The sequence below is a fragment of the Ostrinia nubilalis genome, chromosome 30 (genome assembly GCF_963855985.1).
Source record: "Ostrinia nubilalis chromosome 30, ilOstNubi1.1, whole genome shotgun sequence".
Classification (NCBI taxonomy): domain Eukaryota; kingdom Metazoa; phylum Arthropoda; class Insecta; order Lepidoptera; family Crambidae; genus Ostrinia; species Ostrinia nubilalis.
This window is the reverse complement of record NC_087117.1, coordinates 4,052,307-4,080,204: the sequence shown is the minus strand read 5'-3', so window position 1 is coordinate 4,080,204 and position 27,898 is coordinate 4,052,307. Positions and strand designations below refer to the sequence as shown.

Genomic DNA, 27,898 nt, shown 5'->3' with positions numbered 1-27,898 from the left:
CCGCATACGTGTTGGCGCGCTCACATACAAACCGCGCTCGTGCGTTTCTATGAAGACGACCTACTCATTTGTATTTACTCTGCTTCTAACCAATGAACAATATAATATTTTTAGTGATTTCGCCATTTTAAAGTTTTTCGTGGGTCTAATTACGAATTAGTGTGTCGTATGCTTACATTCGTCCTCGGCGTCTGTGGGCGAGCTGGATCCGTCGTCGTTTTCCGAACCTCCCGCCAATTCTTCCTCCTCATCCTCCTCCTGGAAATATAATAATAAAGATTTCACTAAATTGTTCAAATATAGTAAAAACAAGCGGCCACCCGCGACTTCGTACGCGTGGACCTCGTTTTACCCCCGTTAGATATCATGTTGATAGATGGCGTTTCACGGCTTCCCTCGCATGAATATTTACGAACGTCAAAAACAGTAGATTGTCCAGCGCTGTAGATTTTAACCAATGTCGATAGATGGCATTTTTAGACACCTCTTATTTATTTATTGAAATTGATTTGTCACATATCGTCATAAATTATAGCTTATGTGTTATTCTGGGTTATAAACAATAATACTGTGAAGTTTCATCAAATCCGTTCAGTAGTTTTTGCGTGAAAGAGTAACAAACATCCAGACATCCAAACTTTCGCATTTATAATATTAGTAGGATCAGTGCGTATCAATCACGTTTCCGAGCCGTATATCATCACTGGTAACACACACTGATTGAAGATTGTCTTTAGGTACTGAGGTATTTTGGACGACAAGATCTTGCGTAGTTTCCAGAACGCTAGTTGTTGTTACTTGTATGTGTAAAGATGTGTTGTTGGTAGATCTTTATCAATAAAATAAAATAAACGCTGCCCAGCCGAGTTGAATTCGACGATTTACCTCTTGTATATTTCTCATGTGTCAAGCGAGTATAGCCTCTAGCGCTATAGCAACAAGGCTCAACTCACCGCGTCATCGTCGTGGTCCCATTACATCGTCAAAACTTGGAGGCTTGGGCACAGAATAATAATAAGTACTACGTACAGAAGTTTTACTTCGCGAAGGTATCTAAAAAAAATTATGCTCAATGTCATTAGCATATGGTGTAATTTAGCCTGTCTCAAGAGTCAAGCACCATTTTGTTGACAAACGTCAGTGATCGGCACTGCGCCGAAGCTATAGGGCTGACTTCGGTAAAATGATGTGACGTGAGGTGCCAAACTGCGGAAAATGGCGGAGGAAATACATGATTTAGCATGAATTATCATGAATAATATTAACTACCTACTTATTTACCTCTCAGTGTCTTGAGGCAACTTAAAAAAGTACATTCTGTGTTTTTATTATTATTTAGGCAGTTAAATACTGCACAGTATTTAGTACACCATTTTCTTTATTTTCTTCCATCATACACAAGAATACGCGTGCGTGAGTCAATGTTCGCTCGTATGTGAGGCCTTGTCGAATAGTATCCTGTAGGTGGGCATCGTGCGTGTTTTGTTTTCGATGTAAACTCGCGGAGATGAACAGGCCTGGCTTGGGCAAGTCGCCGAACAGCTTCTAAGCGACTATAGCCTCTAGCGCTATAGCAACAAGGCTCAACTAGGTCATCTTCGTGGTCCCATCACACCGTACACTAGTTCAAATCTCGCCCAGTTTCTAAGCGACTATAGTCTCTAGCGCTATAGCAACAAGGTTCACACTCTTGCCATGCGAGTGTAGCCTCTAGCCCTATAGCAATAAGGTCCAACTAGGGTTTCTGCTCGAGCTTTCTCGAACTCGAGAAAACTCGAGAAATTTAGCTTCATTCGAGACGAGAAAAAAATTACCGGAGCTCGAGAATTCTCGAGTTTCGATTTTGAAGCTTTAATATTCTTGAAAGCCTATTTTCTTAGACAAAAGTAAGTTTTTAATTATTTAATAGGTTAACGTTGCGTTTAGACTGGCCTAGTCTTTCCTTTTTTTAACTAATTTAATTTTCAAGTAATGATCTTAACCGAAACTAATAATGATCACCTACGAGTATGCTATATTTTATTATGTTTGTATAACTGACTGATTTAAAGACTGAAATTTTTTTGTTAACTATCTGTTAGTTTAGGTACTCGTAAATACGTTTGTCCAAGTCGTTATCTTCAAGTTTAAAAAATTATTTAAATGTTTTTTTTTTTTTGTTTGTAAATGCAGGTTTATTATCGTAATTTTTCAATTAATTTGGACTTGTGTTCTTTGGAAAACAAGTGATTCAATTGGAGCTCCAGATATTTATGGTTATTAATCCTTAAAGTACACGCGACTTGACTTTTGTTCCTTTAGTTAATTACTAAGTTATAATTATCCTACTAATATTATAAATGCGAAAGTTTGTGTGGATGTCTGGATGTTTGTTACTCTTTCACGCAAAAACTACTGAACGGATTTTGTTGAAACTTTACAGTATCATTGATTATAACCCAGACACATTATAACATTAATAAAAACCCGTGTTTTTATTTAATTTCAACCGATTTCAACAGTTTTAATTAAAAGACTCGAGACCCGAGAAAACTCGAGACTTTGGCCTCGAGAATTCCCGAAACTCGAGAAAAAAAATAAGTCGAGAAATCAGAAACCCTAGGTCCAACTTACCGCATTATCGCCGTGGTCCCATCACACCGTACACTAGGTCAAATCTCGCCCAGTTTCTAAGCGACTATAGCCTCTATCCCTATAGCAACAAGGTTCAACTCACCGCGTCATAGTCATAGTCCCGTTACATGGTACACTTGGTCAAAGTGGACAAATCTAGTCGTACTCTTGCCACACGACTATAGCCTCTATCCCTATAGCCACAAGGCTCAACTCACCGCGTCATCGTCGTGGTCCCATAACACCGTACACTAGTTCAAATCTCGCCCAGTTTCTAAGCGACTATAGCCTCTATCCCTATAGCAACAAGGTTCAACTCACCGCGTCATCGTCATAGTCCCGTTACATGGTACACTTGGTCAAAGTGGACAAGTCTCGTCGCACTCTTGCCATGCGAGTGTAGCCTCTAGCCCTATAGCAATAAGGTCCAACTTACCGCATTATCGCCGTGGTCCCATCACACCGTACACTAGTTCAAATCTCGCCCAGTTTCTAAGCGACTATAGCCTCTATCCCTATAGCAACAAGGTTCAACTCACCGCGTCATCGTCATAGCCCCGTTACATGGTACACTTGGTCAAAGTGGACAAGTCTCGTCGCACTCTTGCCATGCGAGTGTAGCCTCTAGCCCTATAGCAATAAGGTCCAACTTACCGCATTATCGTCGTGGTCCCATCACACCGTACACTAGTTCAAATCTCGCCCAGTTTCTAAGCGACTATAGCCTCTAGGGCTATAGCAACAAGGTTCACACTCTTGCCATGCGACTATAGTCTCTAGCGCTATAGCAACAAGGCTCAACTAGGTCATCTTCGTGGTCCCATCACACCGTACACTAGTTCAAATCTCGCCCCGTTTCTAAGCGACTAGGCGCTATTCGCTGGGTGCGAAGTACTAGGTGGGGGTAACATAATCTATCGCAGCGCTCATGGTGGTCAAAAGTAGAAATAATGTAAGCTCTGTCATCAGATGTATCTGTCAAGTGGTCCCATCACATCTCAAGAATTGGGCAAGTCACCGAATAGCTTCTAAGCGACTACAGTCTCTATGTCTATAGCAACAAGGTCCAACTTACCGCGTCATCGTCGTGGTCCCGTCACATGGTACACTTGGTCAAAGTGGACAAATCTAGTCGTACTCTTGCCACACGACTATAGCCTCTATCCCTATAGCCACAAGGCTCAACTCACCGCATCATCGTCGTGGTCCCGTCACACCGTTCACTAGTTCAAATCTCGCCCAGTTTCTAAGCGACTATAGCCTCTAGTGCTATAGCCACAAGGCTCAACTTACCGCGTCATCGCCGTGGTCCCATCACACCGTATACTAGTTCAAATCTCGCCCAGTTTCTAAGCGACTATAGCCTCTGTCCCTATAGCAACAAGGTTCACACTCTTGCCATGCGACTATAGTCTCTAGCGCTATAGCAACAAGGCACAACTAGGTCATCTTCGTGGTCCCATCACACCGTACACTAGTTCAAATCTCGCCCCGTTTCTGAGCGACTAGGCACTATTCGCTGGGTGCGAAGTACTAGGTGGGGGTAACATAATCTATCGCAGCGCTCATGGTGGTCAAAAGTAGAAATAATGTAAGCTCTGTCATCAGATGTATCTGTCAAGTGGTCCCATCACATCTCAAGAATTGGGCAAGTCACCGAATAGCTTCTAAGCGACTATAGCCTCTTATGTCTATAGCAACAAGGCCCAACTCACCACGTCATAGTCATAGTCCCGTTACATGGTACACTTGGTCAAAGTGGACAAGTCTCGTCGCACTCTTGCCATGCGAGTGTAGCGTCTAGCCCTATAGCAACAAGGTTGAACTGACCGCATCATAGTCATGCTCCCGTCACATGGTACACTTGGTCAAAGTGGACAAAATCTCGTCGCACTCTAGCTACGCGAAAACATATCCTACGCCTGCAGTAATAAAGATGACAATAGCTCACCGCGTCATCGTCGTGGTCCCATGATCCCATCACATGGTCAAGCCTTGCGGAAGTCTTCGAACAGCTTCTAAGCGACTATAGCCTCTATCCCTATAGCCACAAGGCTCAACTCACCGCATCATCGTCGTGGTCCCGCTTGCGGCCGACGTCGTACACCTTGACACACGACTCCTGCACCTGGTCGAAGTCGCCCATGTTTTCCACCAGCGATATCTGCGTGCCCCAGCGCGATACGGATAGCGAGTAGATGTTGCGTTTCACGTCTATCGTCGCTGTAACAAACAAAATATTTATTTAATGTTTAATGCCCTAGAAATTGGTACATCAGGCGAACTTAATGCCAGTTTGACAGTAACTAATCACTTCTAAAGTCCGGTCGCTGAGCACGTAGAATTTCGTCCAATGACCCCAAGCTACCCATGCTTACCGCTCGCGCGTAATTATATTGCTGATCTGCACGCGCTGGTGTGGTTGAAGCTTTATTGTTTTTGTAAAAACTAGTACATACAAATTAAAAGTACCTCATCATTGTAGGCCTCTTTCTTATCGACAGAAAATTAAAACAGACAGTAAAATACTGTCTCTATCGGCGTTACGCACCTAGCGAGTTTTTCTATGAACTAAATTCATCTTTCACTGGGTAACCGTAAACTTTTTTGATTATACGGTTACCGAGTCGCGCGGTTACCAAGTCGCGGGCTTAAGCTAAAGCACAGTCTGTGAGCACGTAGAATTTTGTCCAATGACCCCAATGTATATATTGCTGTCGCGACTGTGCGACGGGCGCCCGCAGTGAGTGTGCGAGCACGACAGCAACATAATTACGCGCGAGCGATAAGGATGAGTAGCTTGGGGTCATTGGACAAAATTCTACGTGCTCGCAGACCAGACTATAGTTTTACTTATTCTAGAATAATCAAATGGGTCGAGCGTCATGTCAAAGTTATTTTCACTCGTACAAAGTCGCGGGTAAAAGCTAGTCTTACCTATACTGGAGTAGTCGAAGGGGTCGAGCGTCTTGAAGCTGGTGTCAAACTGGCTGCGCTCCTCCGAGTCTTGGTCGGAGCACACGGCGTATAGCGCCGTGCAGGTTGGGTTGAATATCACCTGCAAACATAATATACCATAATATTTATTTATTTGCTTTTGACTTCAGCTTCGCTTCTTTTTCGCTTCGATTTGTAACGATTGATTAGTGGTTTTATCACTCGGTGACAAAATCGATCCCCTGTGGAAAATATGATAAGTACCTTTATACTAAGCACATTTAAATCATTAGAATAGAATAGAAACACGTTTATTTCTCTGCTACATGGAAACACAAATACAACTTAATGAGGGTTTTCGCGAATGAAAAATCCGCCAGATGGCAATACGTAGACGCGAGGTCCAAATGCTGCATGATTGGTTATTTTTGACATGACATTGACAGACATGTCAAAATCAACCAATCACGCAGCAGTCAGACCCCACATCCACGTCCCGCCATCTAGCGGATCTTTCATTCACGAAAACCCTTATTCTAGTCGTCACATCAAATTTGTATTTTAACTGTTCGGTAGATGGCACTCACAGATATGGATAGATGCAGCATGTGTCAAAAATTGTATGAAGCCGAGCGTGCCACTTTTTAAACGTCATTAGTGTCATTTTAGCGAATTTTAGTGATTGCCGCAACGTAAAAGTAATCGTATCATCGTACTGCATTTGCAAAGTCATCGAATGATATCGTGTGACTCGATTCGAAAATTAATTAATTCCGATAAAACTGATAATTTGTTAAATACAAAACCAAAAACATCTTTATTTACCTTTTTAAAATAAATTAATTCTTACAAATCATCAAATCTCGTTATTTTTTTTACCCTACCAGCGTTCCAAGACATAAATTTGTCAAGTGCATGAATACATGCATCAGTGTGTGTCTTATTGTTATGAGTAAGTACGGTTCCTTGGGATCGGTATGAGTGCACCACATACAGGGACCATGGTTTTAACTCTTAAGAGTACATCGCAGGATATGTATTAAAAACAATGCTACTTTATACTTCTTCTACTGCTACTTTATTCTAATTAATTATTTGTTACTTGTGCTGTTAATTACAATTCTCAATCCGTAAATAATTTCTTCTTTCTACCGTGTTCGTACTACTGTCCTCGTAAAATCATCGTAACCGATTGTTGTAATCGGATTACATGAACATCACTCGACCATGTATGTCCATTTGGACATATCGGAATGGCACGCTTTGACGATCAACTTGCTGTATCTACTCTAATCCATATCTGTGATGGCACTAGTACAGCACACGTCAGCCAGTAAAGTAGCGCCATCTAGCATTATAAGTCGAACTACAAGGTACCGGTGACGATAATAAGTTTTACGCGAGGCTTTTACCAATATAGATGACCCACGCTGAACTGTCCCACCAAACTCAATGACAGGGGAGCGCTACCATCGTTCAACTATATGGTTTCCAACATGGCAAAAATCGGAACCAGCGATCCGGTATTGACGGTGGCGCCCCGCTGTCAATGTCATGGATAGGACAGTTCAGTATTTTGGAACTATGTCGTTCTTTGTTCGCTGTTTTGTCAAAATAGACGCATGGAATCTATGATTATGTTAAAAAATCGGCATTTTGAAATAAGTAACTCACCTCTGATTTGTCTAACGTTGGCACTGTCCGAAGTAGATGGAACGTCCGTAGGTCCCACACTTCTGTATTTGATATTACCTGGGAAGATAAAATGTTTGCATTATACAGGGTGGAATTTTGTAATACCACCTGGAGGGAAACAACTCTTAATACTGTAGATAGAACATTTTACTCAAGGAAAACATTCCTTTATTTTTGAAAAGAAAGAGAACTACATTCAAAGATTTCAGAAAATTCGCTTGGCACACCCTAGAATCGTACTGTAAAATCTGTTAAAAATCACACTCTGTATTTTTATTGAATCGATCGTTAGGGTTAATTATAAGGATGAAATCTCTAACAAACTTGATAAATTAAATGATAAGATAACAATGAATACTTAAATTATTTTAGTTACAAAAAATTTAATGAAGGAAAATTCTCGGAATTTTTCGGAAATCTTGACGGCACCGAGTTATGTGTTGGACCAAGGTTGGCCCAATAAATTTTCCAGATGAGCAAAATTTCTAGACTTTGGCGACGCCGGGCCACAGCTTTTTGAAAATCAAAGCAAAAGCAAAACTATACTAAATTCATAAGGCCATTTAGGCCAGGCGACCACTGAAAACCAGCGTCGTGGTGCTACGCACTGCGGCATTATGCTGAGTGGAAGCCTATTTGGCATAATTTTTAAATTATTTTTTTTTATCGTATTAATATTATGTAATTTGTTGTTCTAGTGTGCCAAATAAATGTATTTTCTTTCTTTCTTTCTTTCTTTCATTTATACCAACGCGCGCCGGCTAACTCGCTAGCGGGCAAATTTATTTATTTATTTTCACCAACTTAAACTATCTTTACAGGTCAATAACCTAATGCGATAGAATAAATTATTTTGTAGGCAGGTACACCGTATCTCCGCAGGAGAACTAGAGTGACTGACATAGCCCGCAGAATCGCTAAAATCAAGTGGCAGTGGGCGGGGCACATAGTTCGAAGAGCTGATGGCCGCTGGGGCAGGAAAGTTCTTGAGTGGCGACCACGAGCCGGAAGACGTAGCGTGGGCAGGCCTCCCACTAGGTGGACCGACGATCTGGTGTAGGTCGCTGGAGGTGTCTGGATGCGAGCGCCACAGGACCGGTCTTTGTGGATATCCTTGGGGGAGGCCTTTGTCCAGCAGGGGACGTCTTTCGGCTGAAACGAACACTATCTACTTACATTAAGTACTTATAACTAACAATAAAAACTCTTACTCTTACGATTTCAAATGTCTGGGTTTGGCCAGCCTTGCGAAAGACCTATAGACAGGGCCGTCTTTAACCTACTAGGGGCCCTGGGCATTTAAGGATTAGGGGGGGCCCTTATAGGGTTGCCAGGTCCTAAAACACAAAAGCCGAAATCTGTGCTTCATTTGGCCGGACATTTTACCCTAAAAGCCGGACATGTCACCACCTGGCGCGGCAACCACATAAAAAGCCGGACAAGCCGGACAAGACAATTTTAGGCCAGACACGACCGTAAAAAGCCAAACATAAACTAAAGCCGGACACCTGGCAACCCTAGGCCCTTATCTGGAAAAAGGTCTTATTAGCAGATTGGGGTCCCCTCGGTCGCCGGGCCCTGGGCGCGTGCCCAAAGTGCCTAGTGGGAAAGAGGGGCCTGCCTATACAGGGTGGAAACGATAAGTGATCTCATTCGATTATTTCTAAACTATACAAGATATCGAAAAACTGATTACTGATCCTGAAAGTGCTTCACGAGTTCTTTCAAACGGTATCAGTAATAGTTTACAGAATTAACTGGATCTGTCGGAAAATTCAATGTTTTCAGCCTCCATACTAAATGTATGCCGGCCACACAATATTAGAAGTGTAAAATGTTTTTATTAAATAATAAACACTCAAAATGAACTCCTAATGCATTCTTATTTGAAATTATTCATGGAAAACATTGGTTTTAGGATTTATTTGCTATAATATTATCAAGACATGAGTGCCATGACTGTGGCAGTACTAAATGTATGGAAGCTGGAAACATTGAATTTTCGGATAGATCCAGTTTATTTTGTAACCTATTATTGGTACCGTTGGATAGAGCTCGTGAAGCACTTTCAGGATCAGTAACCAGTTTTTGGATATCTTGTATAGTTTAGAAATAATCTAGTGAGATCACTTATCGTTTCCACCTTATAGAACCTAAGATAAACTCACTTCTAATCCGTTGGGGTGAAACACGCCGCTGTGCGTTTGGTTCAGTTTGTCGAACTTGTGGATTTCCTTGCCCGAGTTCACGTCCCAGAGCACGCCATCTGAAAATGATAAATTAACACAGCGATAAAAACTTATACAGATAGAAAATCGTGCAAGATATTATCTATATTATCTCAGGAATTACTGGTCCGATTTGAAAAAATATTTTTTGTTGGATAGCCCATTTATCGAAGAAGTAATATAACATCACCCTAATCAGTCAAATATGGAAGCCATCTTTTGATTCTAGACACTAGTGTCAGACAGTAACGACGACTCGCTACGGTTATGACTCTACTGTCTACAGTGTCTTACCTGACAGCACCATCGTCAGGGTCATCAACACGCTTCCAGTGCGCGTGTCAAATATAATTATGACTCTACTGTCTACAGTTGACTCTAATGTCTACAGTTGACTCTAGTGTCTATAGCTGACTCTAGTGTCGACTGTTGACTCTAGTGTCTACAGTTGACTCTAGTGTCTACAGTTGACTCTAGTGTCTATAGCTGACTCTAGTGTCTACAGTTGACTCTACTGTCTACAGTTGACTCTATTATCTACAGTTGACTCTACCATCTACAATATCTTACCAGATAGCACCAGTTCGTCAGTAGGGTTGAACGTGGCTCTGTTCTTGGCGTACTGATTACTGATGGCAGGCGTCAGGGTCATCAACTCGCTTCCGGTGCGCGTGTCAAATATGGTCGCCGTCTATTGCTTCTACTGTCTACAGTTGACTGTAGTGTCTACAGTTGACTTACTATCTACAGTTGCCTCTAATGTCTACAGTTGACGCTAATGTCTACAGCTGACTTTACTGTCTGCAGTAGACTAGTGTTTACAGTTGACTCTAGTATCTACAGTTGACTCTAGTGTCTACAGTTGACTCTAGTGTCTACAATTGACTCTACCATCTACAACATCTTACCAGATAGCACCAGTTCGTCAGTAGGGTTGAACGTCGCTCTGTTCTTGGCGTACTGATTACTGATGGCGGGCGTCAGGGTCATCAACTCGCTTCCGGTGCGCGTGTCAAAGATGGTCGCCGTCTCCCCTCGTGTCCCGATGATGCGCTCGTCGGACATCTTGGAAAACTCCACGTATTCCTCGTTGTCTAGTTGGAATCTGATGGTTGGTAACACTTTAGCGGACATTTTTTGAGCTGCCGACTTTTGAATAGGATGGAATTCTAGTTTATGGTAAGTTTTTTTGTTTCCTTTATCATCATCATCTTCGTTTCAGCCATAGGATGTCCACTGCTGAACATAGGAAACCCCCATTGATGTTCAAACGTTTCTTTAAATTTTGGATATAAACAATAAACACTTACCCCCTTACTAATAAAAAGTTACACAGTTGTTGAACACCGTTTTAAAGTGACATTTCCGTCACTTTAAAACACTGTTCAACGAGCGTGTAAGTTTTATTAGTAAGGGGGTTAGGCATTATTGACGTTAAAAACAAATTAAAGTCAGAATTTCTTTTAGGCTCATAGAAGCGTCAAAATGCAATTTTCAAATGTTAAATTTCCTTCCTAAATATTTAAATAAACATCATCATTTTCAGCCAATAGCAATCCACTTCTGATCATAAGTAGGGCCCATAATGTTCTAATTTTAAGTACATAATGGATGCAATAAAATATTGAGTATTGAGTAGCCATAGAGCATGGTTTCCCGTCTTTTCATTTTCTTTTGGAACAATATGACAAGTCAAATAATTTACCAAACCATAAAATACAATGGTTCTTAAATGTAATGACATAAGAGTCAATCAATATTATTTAAAACTGTAATATTATTTATTTTGTCGGCCGTTTGGTGTAGTGGTTCAGAACGGACTACTATGCCGAGAGGTCCCGGGTTCGATTCCCGGCCGGGCAGAAATTGAAATGATGAATTTTAATTTCTGTGACGGGTCTGGGTGTGACTATGTATAATATTTATGTATTTAAAAAAAAGTATATAAGTAGTATATCCGTTAAGCTAGCACCCATAACACAAGCATTAAGTTGCTTACTTTGGGGCTAGCTGGCGCTGTGTGAAATTGTCCAAAGATTTATTTATTTATTTATTATTTATTTATTTATGTGCAGAATACTTACAACTGTTCAAACTCTTTCATGTTCCACAACGCCGACAGAGGTCGCCACGTCGTGGGCGTTGACGCTAGTAGTAGTAACCCGTCTCTGCTCGCCTGGAAAAAAGCTTTTCTTTAGACTACATAAATAATGTAAGTCAAATCAATAAATAATATAGAATCAAAACAGTAGTAATTCGGTTCGATTTGATTTATTTTACAAGAAACGAAATCTTTCGACTTGCTGATCACAAAGCTTATCTGAAATACATATAAAAAATCAAAGCAAAAAAGTATAAAATTCGCAATCACATAATATTTAGCTTGGACCAATGTTAATTGTTGATGTTGATTTTTGTCTAATAGTAATATCCATAAAATATAGTGTCAAAAAGTCGATAACACATCCTTCTTCCAATTGAACGTCCTTGTTTCGAACTTTTAGGCTTCTTTGGGTGTCACGAACTATTATAATGCTTTTAGAAACTAGAGAGTTGAGTGTGTGAGAGATAGAAACGCTCCTCCCATATCGCCGTCTCACTGGCCCGTCGCACCCATCAACATCATAGAGCGGTATGTGCGAGATAGCAGAGCGAGAGAGAGAACGTTACACGATGTTGATGCGAGGATACTAAGACCCAGTTTTTTGATTCGTAGTTAAAATAACCAATAGTCAAATTTGACAGATGTCAAATGACAAGTGGTTAAATATCAGAAAAAAAAGTTTTTCGAACAATGATTAGCTTGACTTTTAGTACATTTTTTAACTATTTGTTTACATAAAATGTTAATATTGGTACCAAAATGTAACAATTTGTTATTTTAACTATGAATCAAAAAACTGGGCCTAAGTACTTTAAATACAATGCCCCAATTATGAACCTCCCTCTTACTGACCTGCATGTGACAAATATATGCGTGCAGAGTGTCGTGCACTTGGTATGAACTCTCCTCGACGCCGCTGAACAGGTTGAATATCCGAATGTCGCCCGAGGACGTCGCCGCTAACAGCTGATGTTGCGTTGGCTGCAACAAAACGGCAAGTCATTTATATAGATTATAAATAATAGTGGCCCCAAGATATTTCCCTGTGGAACATTGTTCACAGAAACTATGGATTTTGAATTTGTTTCTTCTTTGCGAGTATTTAAAGATTTGACTTGTACGTATTGGCGGCGATTATGAAGATAAAATTTAAGCCAATTAAGTGCCGTTCCTCTTAAACCATATTTGTCGCATTATTGCTGGAGAATTTCATGAGAAACAAAGTCAAATGCCTTGCTCATGTCAAAAAATATAGCTGTAGCATCTATACCTTTATCAAAACACTCTGTTACGTTTTTTATTAAGTTAAAAGTTGCAAGCGTAGTGGATTTACCCTTACGAAATTCATTTTGTTTATTAGTTAAAATGTTGTATTTTTCGAGAAATTTATAGATCCTTGTATGCAATGCTTTTTCAAAAACTTTAGCTAGCTTGTTGCAACACAAACTTTGCGTTCAACGTATTTCCTGTAAGTATGAAAATAGTGCTAGTGGTTGAATTCCGACGTTACCACTAGAAAAATCCACCAGACACTAAAACTACCGCGAGCATTGGGCGGGTCAAGTAGCTCGTAGAGCTGATAGGAAGGTAGCAGGAAGGCGCTGGATGCAGGCCGCTACCAACCGTACGATGTTGAAATCATTGGAGGAGGCCTATGTTCAGCAGTGGACGTCCTGTGGCTGAAAGAAACTAACGATTATTATTATCTACTCACGTGGAAGATAGTGTGCGTGAAGTAGGCGTCATCGTCTTGTAGCCGCAGCGTGCTCCTGTGGTTGAGATGATGACGATGATGAATGAAGACTTTCGTCGGGTACGCCGCGCGTGTTTTGTTTTCGATGCCTAAAGCCTGGTCCGTGAGCACGTAGAATTTTGTCCAATGACCCCAAGGTACCCATCCTTATCGCTCGCGCGTAATTATATTGCTGTCGCGACTGTGCGACGGGCGCCCGCAGTGAGTGCGCGAGCGCGACAGCAACATAATTACGCGCGAGCGATAAGGATGGGCAGCTTGGGGTCATTGGACAAAATTCTACGTGCTCACGGACCAGGCTTTACTCGGTGATGAACAGGCCTGATATTAGTAAAATCTATGTACTCACGTGGAATATAGTGTGCGTGAAGTAAGCATCGTCGTCTTGTAGCCGCAGCGTGCGCACGGGCGCAAAGTGCGAGTGCACGAGGCGTGCGTCCGCGCGACGGCAGCCGCTCGTGTAGCCAAGTTCTCTGCAAGGAAGTGTACGTGTAAAATGCATTCAAATGGGTTCACCCTTTAGGCTCGTTTCCATCAAATCAGAGCGAAGACGAGAAGTGAAAATAATTAATGATTCACACACATCTCTGCTCCATTCCGCTTTGGAAACCGGACCTTAAGGAGATACGGTGCCATGCCACAGACACAGTCACATAGCGAACAAACATATTATTACTCCCGTCTTTTTGCATCGGGGAATAAATATACTTTTCGCAATACGAGCGATTAACTGTCATAGACATAAATATGTACCTATATGCAAATAAATTAAATCTCATTTATTTATGCAAGTAGGCATTTAATATTTATTTATTTTTATTTATTTATTTATTATTCATTATTGAGCAATTACATATTTGATCCAAATAGCGTCCTAAATCCTCTTTAAGCACTTTTACACGTCCTATAGTACAAGCTTTGCTTAGTTTGGGACTAGAAATGTAGTGTAAAATGGCCAAGGATATTTATTTATTATTTATTCAACTGTCTTTGCAAAAACTATTCAACAAATATTTGAAAAGTTTTATAATTTGCGAAGAATATTTCCAAAAACATTTGAGCAAAAACATACCTTCTCGAGACTCTCGCGCAGACGCTAGCAGCGCAACCGCCGGATAGCACCGACCACGTCGAACGAGGATCGGGGCACTTGTGTGGTCTGGAATACAAACAGTTTCAAGTTAACATTATAAAGAGAAAGCATTCTGGGAGGCCTATGTTCAGCAGTAGACGTCCTATGGCTGAAATGATGATGATAAATGTTTGTAAGTTTGTGAAAGAAAGAATGTAATCTCTAAAGCGAGGTTTAGACTAGTAAAACTTGCAGAAGTTGATTTCCGCATTCCGCAAGCTGTTTAGGGGCCAATCATTTATTAAGTAAGACGATTTAGGGAGGGAGGGGTTCGAACATGTCTTATTTTTTCTTACAAGGGAGTGGGAGGGAGTCTTGATCTTACGTAAGATTACAAAAATGCACAACGTTAAACTTCTTGTAGTTTTGCTCCGACACCCCTCTAGCCCAGAAGCTGGGTACGACTTACCCCTCCTAGTCCAGAAGCTGGGTACGACTTGCCCCCCTCCTAGTCCAGAAGCTGGGTACGACTTGCCCCCCTCCTAGTCCAGAAGCTGGGTACGACTTGCCCCCCTCCTAGTCCAGAAGCTGGGTACGTCTTGCCCCCCTCCTAGCCCAGAAGCAGGGTACGACTTGCCCCCTCCTAGCCCAGAAGCTGGGTACGACTTGCCCCCCTCATAGCCCAGAAGCTGGGTACGTCTTGCCCCCCTCCTAGCCCAGAAGCTGGGTACGATTTGCCCCTTTTTAGCCCAGAAGCTGGGTACGACTTGCCCCCCTCATAGCCCAGAAGCTGGGTACGACTTGCCCCCCTCCTAGTCCAGAAGCTGGGTTCGTCTTGCCCCCCTCCTAGTCCAGAAGCTGGGTATGACTTGCCCCCTTTTAGCCCAGAAGCTGGGTACGACTTGCCCCCTCCTAGCCCAGAAGCTGGGTACGTCTTGCCCCCCTCCTAGCCCAGAAGCTGGGTACGGCTTGCCCCCCTCCTAGCCCAGAAGCTGGGTACGACTTGCCCCCTTTTAGCCCAGAAGCTGGGTACGACTTGCCCCCCCCCCGCATAGCCCAGAAGCTGGGTACGACTTGCCCCCCCCCCATAGCCCAGAAGCTGGGTACGACTTGCCCCGTCCTAGCCCAGAAGCTGGGTACGACTTGCCCCCCCCCCATAGCCCAGAAGCTGGGTACGACTTGCCCCCTCCTAGTCCAGAAGCTGGGTACGACTTGCCCCCTTTTAGCCCAGAAGCTGGGTACGACTTGCCCCCTTTTAGCCCAGAAGCTGGGTACGACTTGCCCCCTCCTAGTCCAGAAGCTGGGTACGACTTGCCCCCTTTTAGCCCAGAAGCTGGGTACGACTTGCCCCCTTTTAGCCCAGAAGCTGGGTACGACTTGCCCCCCCCATAGCCCAGAAGCTGGGTACGACTTGCCCCCTTTTAGCCCAGAAGCTGGGTACGACTTGCCCCCTCCTAGCCCAGAAGCTGGGTACGACTTGCCCCCCTCATAGCCCAGAAGCTGGGTACGACTTGCCCCCTTCCCTAGGCTAGACGCTAAATAAAATATGCTCATGTGTGTACTCACTGGAACAGGTTGAACTGCGGGCAAGTGACGACGGGGTTCTTGCACAGCGCGTGCTGGTTGTAAAGGTACTCGGTGATGATGCTGTGCAGCGTGATGCGGTGCTGGCTCTGCGTGGTGTCTGTGGCCACGCTCATTTGCTTCTGGAGGGAACGCTTGTATTCAGACGCCCCTCTACCCTAGAATCTGTGACTTACCTCCCCCCTTAGGCCAGAAGCTGGGTATGACTTCCCCCCCAGACCAAAGCTGGGTGACAGAAGATGGGTGACTCCCCCCCAGAAGATGGGTGACTCACCCCAGAAGCTGGGTGACTCCCCCCAGAAGATAGGTGACTCGCCCTAGAAGCTGAGTGACTCCCCTCCAGAAGCTGGGTGATTCCCCCCAGAAGCTGGGTGACTCCCCCCAGAAGCTTGGTGACTCCCCCCAGAAGATGGGTGACCCCCCCAGAAGATAGGTGACTCGCCCCAGAAGATGGGTGACTCCCCCCCAGAAGATGGGTGACTCCCCCCAGAAGATGGGTGACTCCCCCCAGAAGATGGGTGACTCGCCCCAGAAGATGGATGATTCGCCCCAGATGATGAGTGATTCGCCCCAGAAGATGGGTGACTCCCCCTAGAAGATGGGTGACTCCCCCCAGAAGCTGTGTGACTCTCCACCTAACCTGGTTATGACCCCTCCCCAGGCCAGAAGCTGGATATGACTTGCCTCACCCCCCTAAAGTGTCCAAAGATATTTATTAAATACTCACTGGAACAGGTTGAACTGCGGACAAGTGACGACGGGGTTCTTGCACAGCGCGTGCTGGTTGTAAAGGTACTCGGTGATGATGCTGTGCAGCGTGATGCGGTGCTGGCTCTGCGTGGTGTCTGTGGCCACGCTCATTTGCTTCTGCAGCGAGCGCTTGTGTTCTGACGCCCCTTTAGCCCAGAAGCTAGATATGACCCCTACCCCCAGACCATTAACTGGGTGACTCCCCCTCAGAAGCTGGGTGACTCCCCCCAGAAGCTAGGTGACTCCCCCCCAGAAGATCGGTGACTCCCCCCAGAAGATAGGTGACTCGCCCCAGAAGATGGGTGACTCCCCCCCAGAAGATGGGTGACTCCCTCCCAGAAGATGTGTGACTCGCCCCAGAAGATGCGTGACTCGCCCCAAAAGCTGATGGGTGACTCCCCCCAGAAGATGGGTGACTCGCCCCAGAAGCTGGGTGACTCCCCACCTAACCTGGTTTGACCCCTCCCTAGGCCAGAAGCTGGGTGTCACTTGCCTCTCCCCCCTAAAAAGTCCAAAGATATTGATTATGTACTCACTGGAACAGATTGAACTGCGGGCAAGTGACGACGGGGTTCTTGCACAGCGCGTGCTGGTTGTAAAGGTACTCGGTGATGATGCTGTGCAGCGTGATGCGGTGCTGGCTCTGCGTGGTGTCTGTGGCCACGCTCATTTGCTTCTGGAGCGAGCGCTTGTGTTCTGACGCCCCTTTAGCCTCCCCTACCCCTTAGGATAGAAGCGACTCTCCCCAGACCAGAGGCTGAAGGATTCCCCCCCAGGAGGCCAGTAGCTGGGTATGACTCCCCCCCTTTCCAGGCCAGAAAGTTGGGAATGATTCCCCCCCAGGCCAGAAGTTGGGAATGACTTACCTCTCCACCCAGACCAGAAGCTAGGTATGACAACCCCCCAGAAGCTGGATGACTCCCCTCCAGACCATAAGTTGGGTTACTCCCCCCCAGGCCAGAAGCTGGGTATGACTTTCCCCCAGTACAGAAGCTAGCTATGACCCCCCTAGACCATTAGCTGGGTGACTACCCCTTAGATTAGAAGCTGCGTGACTCCCCTCAGTCCAGAAGCTGAGTATGACCCCCAGGTCAAGCTGTAGATCCTGGCTACACAGGGGTTGCAGCGGTGGAAACGAGAGGTGGGAATAATCCCGTATGTACTCACTGGAACAGGTTGAACTGCGGGCAAGTGACGACGGGGTTCTTGCACAGCGCGTGCTGGTTGTAAAGGTACTCGGTGATGATGCTGTGCAGCGTGATGCGGTGCTGGCTCTGCGTGGTGTCTGTGGCCACGCTCATTTGCTTCTGCAGCGAGCGCTTGTGTTCTGACGCCGATGATATGGGCGTTGACAGCGCTGGCGTTTGGCTCTGAAGTTTCCTGTTGGTGTAGACTCTGCTTTACATTATTTGAAGTTCTTAACTTACTTGAAGTATAAACAATACCCAAGTAACCATCATCCGCAGACTACAGATTTTTTGTCGGCCAATAGTTGGGTCGGGCTGTTAATTAATATGAACAAGTATGGAAGTGCGCACATTGGTATCGGCCGATTCTTCATACAAATTAGAATCGGGCTCAACTATCGGCCGACTAAAAGTCTATAGTCTGACTGAAATGGTTGAACCCTATGACGGGACTTGAACTGGCAGGTGCATGTAATGAGCACTTTTATCATAGAAAAATGTTCTTTTCAGGCATATGGATTATAGTGCTTCTAAAAAGATCATTGCATAAACATATTAACATTTTTACGGTTTTTGGGAACGTAAAATTTAATTTCTATAAAAGTTTGTGTGTAGATTGAGACAACATTAAGATAAATAATAAACTATAATAAAACGGATGAAATATTAATCAGCTTTCAAAGATTCACATTTTAGATAATCTTTGTGGAAATCTTTGGAAGGCCTTTGTCCAGCAATGGACGTCGTTAGTGATAATGTTTGGAGACTTAAAAAAATACAAGTCGATATAAAAGTATACGATATACGCAGGAAGGCGCTGGATGCAGGCTGCTACCAACCGATCAACATGGAAATCATTGGGGGAGGCCTATGTTCAGCACTGGACGTCCTGTGGCTGAAATGATGATGATGATGATAAACATGGGCACCTAAAAAATCTGACTTGCCCCCCTCTATGCCCAGCGCTGGATATGACTTGCCCCTTAGGCCAGAAGCTGGGTACGCCCACAGATCACAGAAACTAAAGGGAGATGTGACAAGGGGGCGGGGCCAGTGTCGCAGCAATGTGCCCAAAAACAGAACACATTGCTCATGACAGCAGCGACGTCATAATGTAAACAGTTTACGTAGCTTGTGTTGGATAATGAGTACATATTTTGATTACTTTGCGTGTGTGAATTTCTAATACGACACTGAGTTTCGAACTCAGCGCATTAAGGCCTATTCAGACCTAAGCGGTATTCGCTACCGTCTGCGGCAGAGAAAGCCCAGTGGGTATGCGGTAATAATACTGTTCAGACCTAAGCGGTATTCGCTACCGTCAGGTCGCTCTAACCGCGGTACTTGATACTAAATACCTGAGCGAAACCCGCGTGGTATGTACTTCTACCCACAGCGGCAGCGAATATCGCTCAGGTTTGAATAGGCCATTAGTTGGCATCTCTGTATATCTCTATGGGTACGCGTACGATGAAGATGGACGTATAGTGTACGATGAATACCTCAACTTGATGACGTGCGGCTGCGGACTGCTCTCGTCGTGGTGGTGGTTTAAATCTAAGCTGTCTCGGTGCAGGGAGCCCGTGCTGCTCGCTCGTGACGCTGACAGGCGAGGCTGCGGGATAAAGATAGTTTAGTATCGATGCCTATAGGAGATTAAGGGGATAAGGCCCGGTTTCCACCAAAGCGAAGCGGAGCGTAGAAGTGAGTGAGTGGAGTCCCATTGCGATAGGCATCGCTGTTGCGACAGGGTAGCACTGCTCAGTTCACTTTTTGCTTCCTTGTAATATTTATGTGCTATTTCTGTCTTTTTTTTTTCGTATGCCTTCTTTGTCCTTATAACTAGTGATAGCAGGCCTGTTCATCTCCGCGAGTTTACATCGAAAACAAAACACGCACGATGGCCCACCTACAGAATACTATTCGACAAGGCCTCACATACGAGCGAACATTGACTCACGCACGCGTATTCTTGTGTATGATGGAAGAAAATAAAGAAAATGGTGTACGAAATACTGTGCAGTATTTAACTGCCTAAATAATAATAAAAACACAGAATGTACTTTTTTAAGTTGCCTCAAGACACTGAGAGGTAAATAAGTAGTTAATATTATTCATGATAATTCATGCTAAATCATGTAGTTCCTCCGCCATTTTCCGCAGTTTGGCACCTCACGTCACATCATTTTACCGAAGTCAGCCCTATAGCTTCGGCGCAGTGCCGATCACTGACGTTTGTCAACAAAATGGTGCTTGACTCTTGAGACAGGCTAAATTACACCATATTGTTAATGACATTGAGCATACATTTTTTTAAATACCTTCGCAAAGTAAAACTTCTGTACGTAGTACTTATTATTATTCTGTGGTGATAGTAACTTAAGTGATGTTCATCGTAATAAATGTTTCTTTCTTTAAAGTTTATAGACTTTGACAGCGCGGCGCGGAGCGGAGAAGTGGATTGGAAATCTGATTGATTATTCAAAACTGTCCTCTGCTCCGCTTGATGGAAACCGGGCTTAGATAAGAGCATCTAATCACGAACTGGAAAATGTAATGTGGGCTTGGGCAGGCCTCCTACTAGATGGATCGACGGTTGTGGAAATCATTGAGTGAGGCCTTTATCCACCAGTGGACGTCATTTGGCTGAAACGAATGATATGGAAGATTTTCTAACCAACCCTTTCTCTTTGCATGGGTCTCAAAGGAAAAGGGTCGGCTCGCACTAGGGTTTCTGCTCGAGCTTTCTCGAACTCGAGAAAACTCGAGAAATTTGGCTTCATTCGAGACGAGAAAAAAAATTACCGGAGCTCGAGAATTCTCGAGTTTCCAATTTGAAGCTTTAATATTATTGAAAGCCTATTTTCTTAGACAAAAGTAAGTTTTTTTATTTCATAGGTTAACGTTGCTTTTAGACTGGCCTAATCTCTCTTTTTTTAACTGATTTGATTTGCAATGCAAGTAATGATCTCAATTTATCAACATTACCTGCTCTATTTAGTTTTACTTTTGTTTCATATTTTTGATGCTGTTTTGTGTCGCTGAATAAAATATATCATTTTCATTTTTCATTTTCAATCGAAACTAAGTAATAACGTGGTAATAATGTTCACCAACGAGATGCTACATATATCTATTTATTAAGTATGTTTAACTCTGACTAATTTAAAGACTGAAAAATTTGTTAACTGTCTGTTAGGTTAGGTACTCGTGCCTCCTCGTAAAGTTTATTCAAGTCGTTATCTTTTCCACTTAACATCAGGTGCGATTGTGGTCAAATAACTGCCTTGTTATGCATTAAAAAAAAAAAGAAATTTATTAAAAATATTATTTTGTTTATAAAAAAAAACTATGTATCGTAATTTTTCTATTTGGACTTGTGTTTTTTAGAAAAAAAGTGATTCAAGCGGTGATAGAAACAGATTTTTATTGTTATTTATCATTAAAGTACACGCGACTTTATGACTTTTGTTGTGATTATTAGTTAATATTAATTATGAAAGAAGATTTTATGTTTTGTTTCTTTCCTTACCAAAATAAGTGGTACTAAATTCTAATATTGATTGTTGTGCAATGAAAGTAGGTATATTTAATTAAATAAACCTGTGTTTTTATTAAATTTCAACCGATTTCAACAGTTTTAATTAAAAGACTCGAGACCCGAGAAAACTCGAGACTTTGGCCTCGAGAATTCCCGAAACTCGAGAAAAAAAATAGGTCGAGAAATCAAAAACCCTAGCTCGCACACTCACTGCGGCCGCCCGTTGCACAGTTGCGACAGCAATAAAATTACGCGCGAGCGGTAAGTATGGGTAGCTTGGGGTCTTCTTCTCAGTCGGTACACTCTTGTCAGAGTGATCGTGGTCATCATTTTGAATCACGATTCAGAGTGATGTTCCTCGTCATACGGCGCCATTCCTCGCGGACTGCAGCTTTCCGGGTACTTTCGCTAACCGAGCACTTAGTTGCGGCCTTGATCTGGTCCGTCCATCTCATTGGTGATCTACCACGTGGTCTGGTGCCCTCAACTTTTCCCTGCACTACGAGACGCTCTATGGAGTCATTACTGCGCCGAGATACATGGCCGAAGAAGGTTAAAATGCGTGACTGAACCGTGGTTGATAGGCGCTGTCTGATGCCGAGTTCTTTTAATATGGATTCATTGGTACGAAACTCGGTCCACGATATTCCCAGCATCCGTCTCCAGCACCACATCTCCAATGCGTCAATCTTCTTCCTATCGGTTTCACGAAGAGTCTATGTTTCCGACGCATAGAGGAAAATGGGGAATATTAGGCAATAAACGAGCCTGGTTTTCGTGGCTTTGGTAATGTTTCTGTTACCCCAAATCTTCCTCATTTTGTCCATAGCAGACCTAGTGACGCTGGGGTCATTGGACGAAATTAAGTATTATAAAATGTGTGAATGTCTCGGCTGACAAGCTTGAGGTGCAGGGTCCAAATAAGAAGGCCAGGGTGTAGCAAAAAGTGTACTTTTACTTCGCAGTACCAGCGCAATATACAAAAATAATGCGTGCGTGCTCCGTCCGTCAACCAATTCCAATCAGGACGTTGGAGACAGACGCCGAGTCGCGGGGCAAATATTCGTAATGCGCCTTCGGAAGTCCCAATCTGCGATTCCCCTAAAGAACGTCACAGTCGGATGCAACCTCAGGTTATTACTTTACTTGCTTACTTTCTTCTTACAATATTCAACATAATCGTCGGAAGGTCTTTAAGGGGAAAAAAATCTGGACACCGCGGTGTAGAAATCGACTCTCAATGTGCTAGTGTCATCTAGCGGCGAGCGGCGTAAACACTTCCTAAACTGGATACATCTTGCAATAAGCACGGTGATCCGCGGAGGCTTGGTAATGCAGGCGAACACCACGAGATGGCACTAGTAGTATTGATTGATAAATGCGATATTGTTACAGTATTCGATCGATACTCACCCGCACCGGCGTGGAAGGTGTGTAGACCGGCGGCGGCGGCGGCGCGGGCGCGGCGGCGGCGGGCGGCGGCAGCCCCGCCTCCCGCTGCAATGTCGCCGCCGACTCTAATAGTCCCCTCGCTAATAAATGCTCCGCCACCAGTTGTAGTAGTTGCCGTTCGTTGTAGTTTATGCGGGTTTGCGCTACCACGTTTGCCTGGGGACAGAATTATAGATGATTGTCGAGAATTGAGAATGTTACTAGGTATGCAAAATCACTTGAAACCTATGTTACAGTTAAGCTTTTACATTTACAAATACATTAGTTTTTATTTCATTCAAAAATACCCAGTTGTTATGATTTTATAGGCATTCAAAGTTCGCTTAAATATTGAGTCCCGCCGACGGTCACGTGACCCCGCGTGACGTACATTCACAGTGTCCGCTCACTAGAAAACGGATATAAACATACTTAAATAATTTTTTTTTTGTAAATACAAACTTATTATACATATTAACACCCAGACCCATCACAGAAATTAAAATTTAACCAAATCCAAACTTGATGCGATTGTGTCGTTTTTTTGCGAATTACCTTCCAGCTCCATCATTAGACCCTGATTACTATATAGAATTAAAGTACTCATCAATACAAAACGAACGAGCCCAAACTCGATGGATTTAAGTCGTTTTATTATAGAGTTCCTATGGCCACCTTCCAGCTCCATCATCAGATCAGCTCCATGTCATCATAATATTGCATGGTCATCCAAATCACATGTGTTTGCGAAATTTCAGCTTAATCGGTTGTCCGGAAGTGGGTCTTAATTCAGCTTGCAAGATTCCACCCATACAAATATGAGCCAGTCACTGTAATATGACGTCACGCGCATAAAATGGCGGGCTGGCCGCCGCCCGCACTTTTAAAATTCAATATCTTGGAAACTGATTGACGTATTGAAATAATTCTTTCACGTGTATTTTTTATTTTTAACAGAGAATACAGAAAGCTAAAAAACAAAATTAGTGAACATTCTTCATTGAGGGCCTAGTGCGAGTTTACATCAAACGCGCTCACTAGTGAGCGCATCAAAAAATGACATTAAATGTATGACGGATTGTACAACGCCCCTAGCGGGAAACGTTCAAAAACTAAAATTTTCATACATTTTTTAAACGCGTGTGAGCGCGTTTGATGTAAACTCACACTCAGTGCACAGGCAATATCAATAATAAACTAACAAAGCCATCTAGGTGAACTACTATAAGCCTCGTAAGAAAGCTCAAAGTTGCACAGTGTGCTGTGGAAAGGGTTATGCTCGCGTTTCTTTACGAGATCGAATGTGACAATGTGTGAAACGTGGGACGTCCACCCACAAGGTGGACCGACGACTAGTAAATAAAGGTAGCAGGAAGGCGCTGGACGCAGGCCGCTACCAGCCGGGAGAAATGGATACCTTTGTTCAGCAATTGACGTCCTGCTGTGGCTATAATTAACTTTTAAAAAAATAAAACCGACTTCAAATGCGTGAACACAAAAAAAAATAAAAATTAAAAATATTGCGTATAAAAAAGTTCATCCCCAATTTTCCACCCTTGGGGATGAAATATTTTCTTCAAATTCGCATGAAACCACCCATTTTGATAATACCTATTCAACAAAAAAATAATCGTTCAAATTGATTTATAATCGGCGGAGATATTGCGTATAAAAAAGTTCATCCCCAATTTTCCACCCTTGGGGGTTGTTTTTTCTATTATTAAATTTAAATGGGACCACCCTTGAGGTATTACCTATACGCCGAAAAAAGATTTGTTCAAATCGGTTCATAATTGGCGGAGTTATCGCGTAACAAACATAGAAAAAAAAAAACATACGGGTCGAATTGAGAACCTCCTCCTTTTTTGAAGTCGGTTGAAAATGATGATTAAGATGAATTAACCTAGCCTATACAAAAAAATCTGCAAAAAACTGCTGATGGCTATTGGCGAAGAAAAGGTCTCATTCTCTTGCCCCTCACTCGTCACTCATTCGTCACACTCACCAGGTGTATATTGGCGAGCGAGGTCTAGAACTCGTCACATATTCGTCACAATCGTCACACATTCGTCACACTCACCCGGTGTATATTAGCGAGCGAGGTCTCGAACTCGGCGCCCATGTGCTTGCTCTTTCCCGACACCCGCTCCAATAGTTCCAAAGCGTATTTCTGGAACATCACGTGTTCTTGCCGCTTCTCTTGCAGGATCATTCGTCACACTCGTCACATATTCGTCACACTCATCACACACTCGTCACACTCACCCGGTGTATATTAGCGAGCAAGGTCTCAAACTCGGCGCCCATGTGCTTACTCTTGCCCGACACCCGCTCCAATAGTTTCAACGCGTATTTCTGTTGTTCTCACCCCTCACTCGTCACATATTCGTCACACTCGTCACATAATCGTCACACTCGTCACATTCGTCACACTCACCCGGTGTATATTAGCGAGCGAGGTCTCGAACTCGGAGCCCATGTGCTTGCTCTTGCCCCTTACTCGTCACACATTCGTCACACTCGTCACTAATTGCGCTTGCTCTTTCCCGACACGCGCTCCAATAGTTCCAATGCGTATTTCTGTTGTTCTCACCCCTCACTCGTCACACATTCGTCACACTCACCCGGTGTATATTAGCGAGCGAGGTCTCGAACTCGGCGCCCATGTGCTTGCTCTTTCCCGACACCCGCTCCAATAGTTCCAGCGCGTATTTCTGGAACATCACGTGTTCTTGCCGCTTCTCTTGCCGGATCATTCGTCACACATTCGTCACACTCGTCACACTCACCCGGTGTATGTTGGCTAGCAATAACTAGAACTCGTCACATATTCGTCACACTCGTCACTAATTTGTTACACTCGTCACACTCACCCGGTGTATGTTGGCGAGCGAGGTCTCGAACTCGGCGCCCATGTGCTTGCTCTTTCCCGACACCCGCTCCAATAGTTCCAAAGCGTATTTCTGGAACATCACGTGCTCTTGCCGCTTCTCTTGCAGGATCGGGTCGCGCATTAGCACTGCAAATATACAAAAGTGATATAAAAGTGGGATGAGAAAAATATTGTATTAATCTTGGAACTATTGAACTTGGATTGACTATGCCAGTACCAGTCAGTGCCGGAGGTATGGTAGTGGCACGGGAGGGGTGACATAGACATATTATGACGTGACAGAGCATACAAATTTGAAAGAAGTCTAGTCTCGTTGACGTTTGACGTCACAAAAAAATACCTTAGGCATTAACCGAGTTAAGCGCTAAACCTATGGTAACTGAGTTTCTTGCGAAGTTGCGCTGCTTCTTCTCAGCATTGGCCCATATTATTGTACAAAAGCAGTGGTAGGGTTAGAACGTGTAAATGTGCTATTAGAAAATCTACTCAAAGATAAAGGGCTCCTGCAAAACGCTATTTACGTAGTTTGAGGTCTATCTGTCATTGTCGCTCATGCTGGCATCTCGCTGTGCGTGAGAGGGATGGCAACACCCTACTTTGTATCTGCGAGGTGGTGAACAGCGGCAGCTTCGATATGATCTGCCTCACGGTGGGACAGCGCTCGACAAGCTAGGCCTCGGAGACGGTCCGCGTCGGTTACTTGGCTCACACCTGGCTTACACCTGCCTCACACCTGGCCTACCTTGTATCTGCGAGGTGGTGAACAGCGGCAGCTTCGATATGATCTGCCTCACGGTGGAACATCGCGCGAGCCCGGCCAGCGCTCGGCAAGCTAAGCCTCGGAGACGGTCCGCGTCGGTAATGGGCGCTTTCACCTGGTCCACACCTGGCTTACACCTGGCCTACATCTGGGTTGCACCTGGGTCACACCTGGGTTGCACTTGGGTCACACCTGGGTCGCACCTGCCTCACACCTGGCCTACCTTGTATCTGCGAGGTGGTGAACAGCGGCAGCTTGGATATGATCTGCCTCACGGTGGGACATCGCGCGAGCCCGGCCAGCGCTCGACAAGCTAAGCCTCGGAGACGGTCCGCGTCGGTTATGGGCGCTTTCACCTGGTCCACACCTGGCTTACACCTGGCCTACATCTGGGTTGCACCTGGGTCACACCTGGGTTGCACTTGGGTCACACCTGGGTCGCACCTGCCTCACACCTGGCCTACCTTGTATCTGCGAGGTGGTGAACAGCGGCAGCTTGGATATGATCTGCCTCACGGTGGGACATCGCGCGAGCCCGGCCAGCGCTCGACAAGCTAAGCCTCGGAGACGGTCCGCGTCGGTTATGGGCGCTTTCACCTGGTCCACACCTGGCTTACACCTGGCCTACATCTGGGTTGCACCTGGGTCACACCTGGGTTGCACTTGGGTCACACCTGGGTCGCACCTGCCTCACACCTGGCCTACCTTGTATCTGCGAGGTGGTGAACAGCGGCAGCTTGGATATGATCTGCCTCACGGTGGGACATCGCGCGAGCCCGGCCAGCGCTCGACAAGCTAAGCCTCGGAGACGGTCCGCGTCGGTTATGGGCGCTTTCACCTGGTCCACACCTGGCTTACACCTGGCCTACATCTGGGTTGCACCTGGGTCACACCTGGGTTGCACTTGGGTCACACCTGGGTCGCACCTGCCTCACACCTGGCCTACCTTGTATCTGCGAGGTGGTGAACAGCGGCAGCTTGGATATGATCTGCCTCACGGTGGGACATCGCGCGAGCCCGGCCAGCGCTCGACAAGCTAAGCCTCGGAGACGGTCCGCGTCGGTTATGGGCGCTTTCACCTGGTCCACACCTGGCTTACACCTGGCCTACATCTGGGTTGCACCTGGGTCACACCTGGGTTGCACTTGGGTCACACCTGGGTCGCACCTGCCTCACACCTGGCCTACCTTGTATCTGCGAGGTGGTGAACAGCGGCAGCTTGGATATGATCTGCCTCACGGTGGGACATCGCGCGAGCCCGGCCAGCGCTCGACAAGCTAAGCCTCGGCGACGGTCCGCGTCGGTTATGGGCGCTTTCACCTGGTCCACACCTGGCTTACACCTGGCCTA

The 27,898-nt window shown here is 44.6% G+C and overlaps 1 protein-coding gene across 1 annotated transcript in view; it reads right to left on the bottom strand.

Annotated features, from left to right (window-relative positions):
• The window catches only part of LOC135085919 (protein mahjong), a 56,863-nt gene that overhangs the window by 6,315 nt on the left and 22,650 nt on the right, over nucleotides 1–27,898 (bottom strand). The window contains exons 23-40 of the mRNA XM_063980703.1: nucleotides 25,769–25,914; nucleotides 22,878–23,072; nucleotides 19,426–19,538; nucleotides 17,904–18,131; nucleotides 17,603–17,622; nucleotides 17,273–17,459; nucleotides 16,714–16,896; nucleotides 15,969–16,139; nucleotides 14,403–14,489; nucleotides 13,680–13,803; nucleotides 12,430–12,558; nucleotides 11,558–11,649; nucleotides 10,382–10,578; nucleotides 9,414–9,511; nucleotides 7,225–7,302; nucleotides 5,551–5,671; nucleotides 4,679–4,836; nucleotides 177–258 (exon numbers count right to left, since the gene is read on the bottom strand). Of these exons, the coding sequence (XP_063836773.1) occupies nucleotides 177–258; nucleotides 4,679–4,836; nucleotides 5,551–5,671; nucleotides 7,225–7,302; nucleotides 9,414–9,511; nucleotides 10,382–10,578; nucleotides 11,558–11,649; nucleotides 12,430–12,558; nucleotides 13,680–13,803; nucleotides 14,403–14,489; nucleotides 15,969–16,139; nucleotides 16,714–16,896; nucleotides 17,273–17,459; nucleotides 17,603–17,622; nucleotides 17,904–18,131; nucleotides 19,426–19,538; nucleotides 22,878–23,072; nucleotides 25,769–25,914 (2,409 nt within the window). The remainder of the gene's footprint in view (nucleotides 1–176; nucleotides 259–4,678; nucleotides 4,837–5,550; nucleotides 5,672–7,224; nucleotides 7,303–9,413; nucleotides 9,512–10,381; nucleotides 10,579–11,557; nucleotides 11,650–12,429; nucleotides 12,559–13,679; nucleotides 13,804–14,402; nucleotides 14,490–15,968; nucleotides 16,140–16,713; nucleotides 16,897–17,272; nucleotides 17,460–17,602; nucleotides 17,623–17,903; nucleotides 18,132–19,425; nucleotides 19,539–22,877; nucleotides 23,073–25,768; nucleotides 25,915–27,898) is intronic.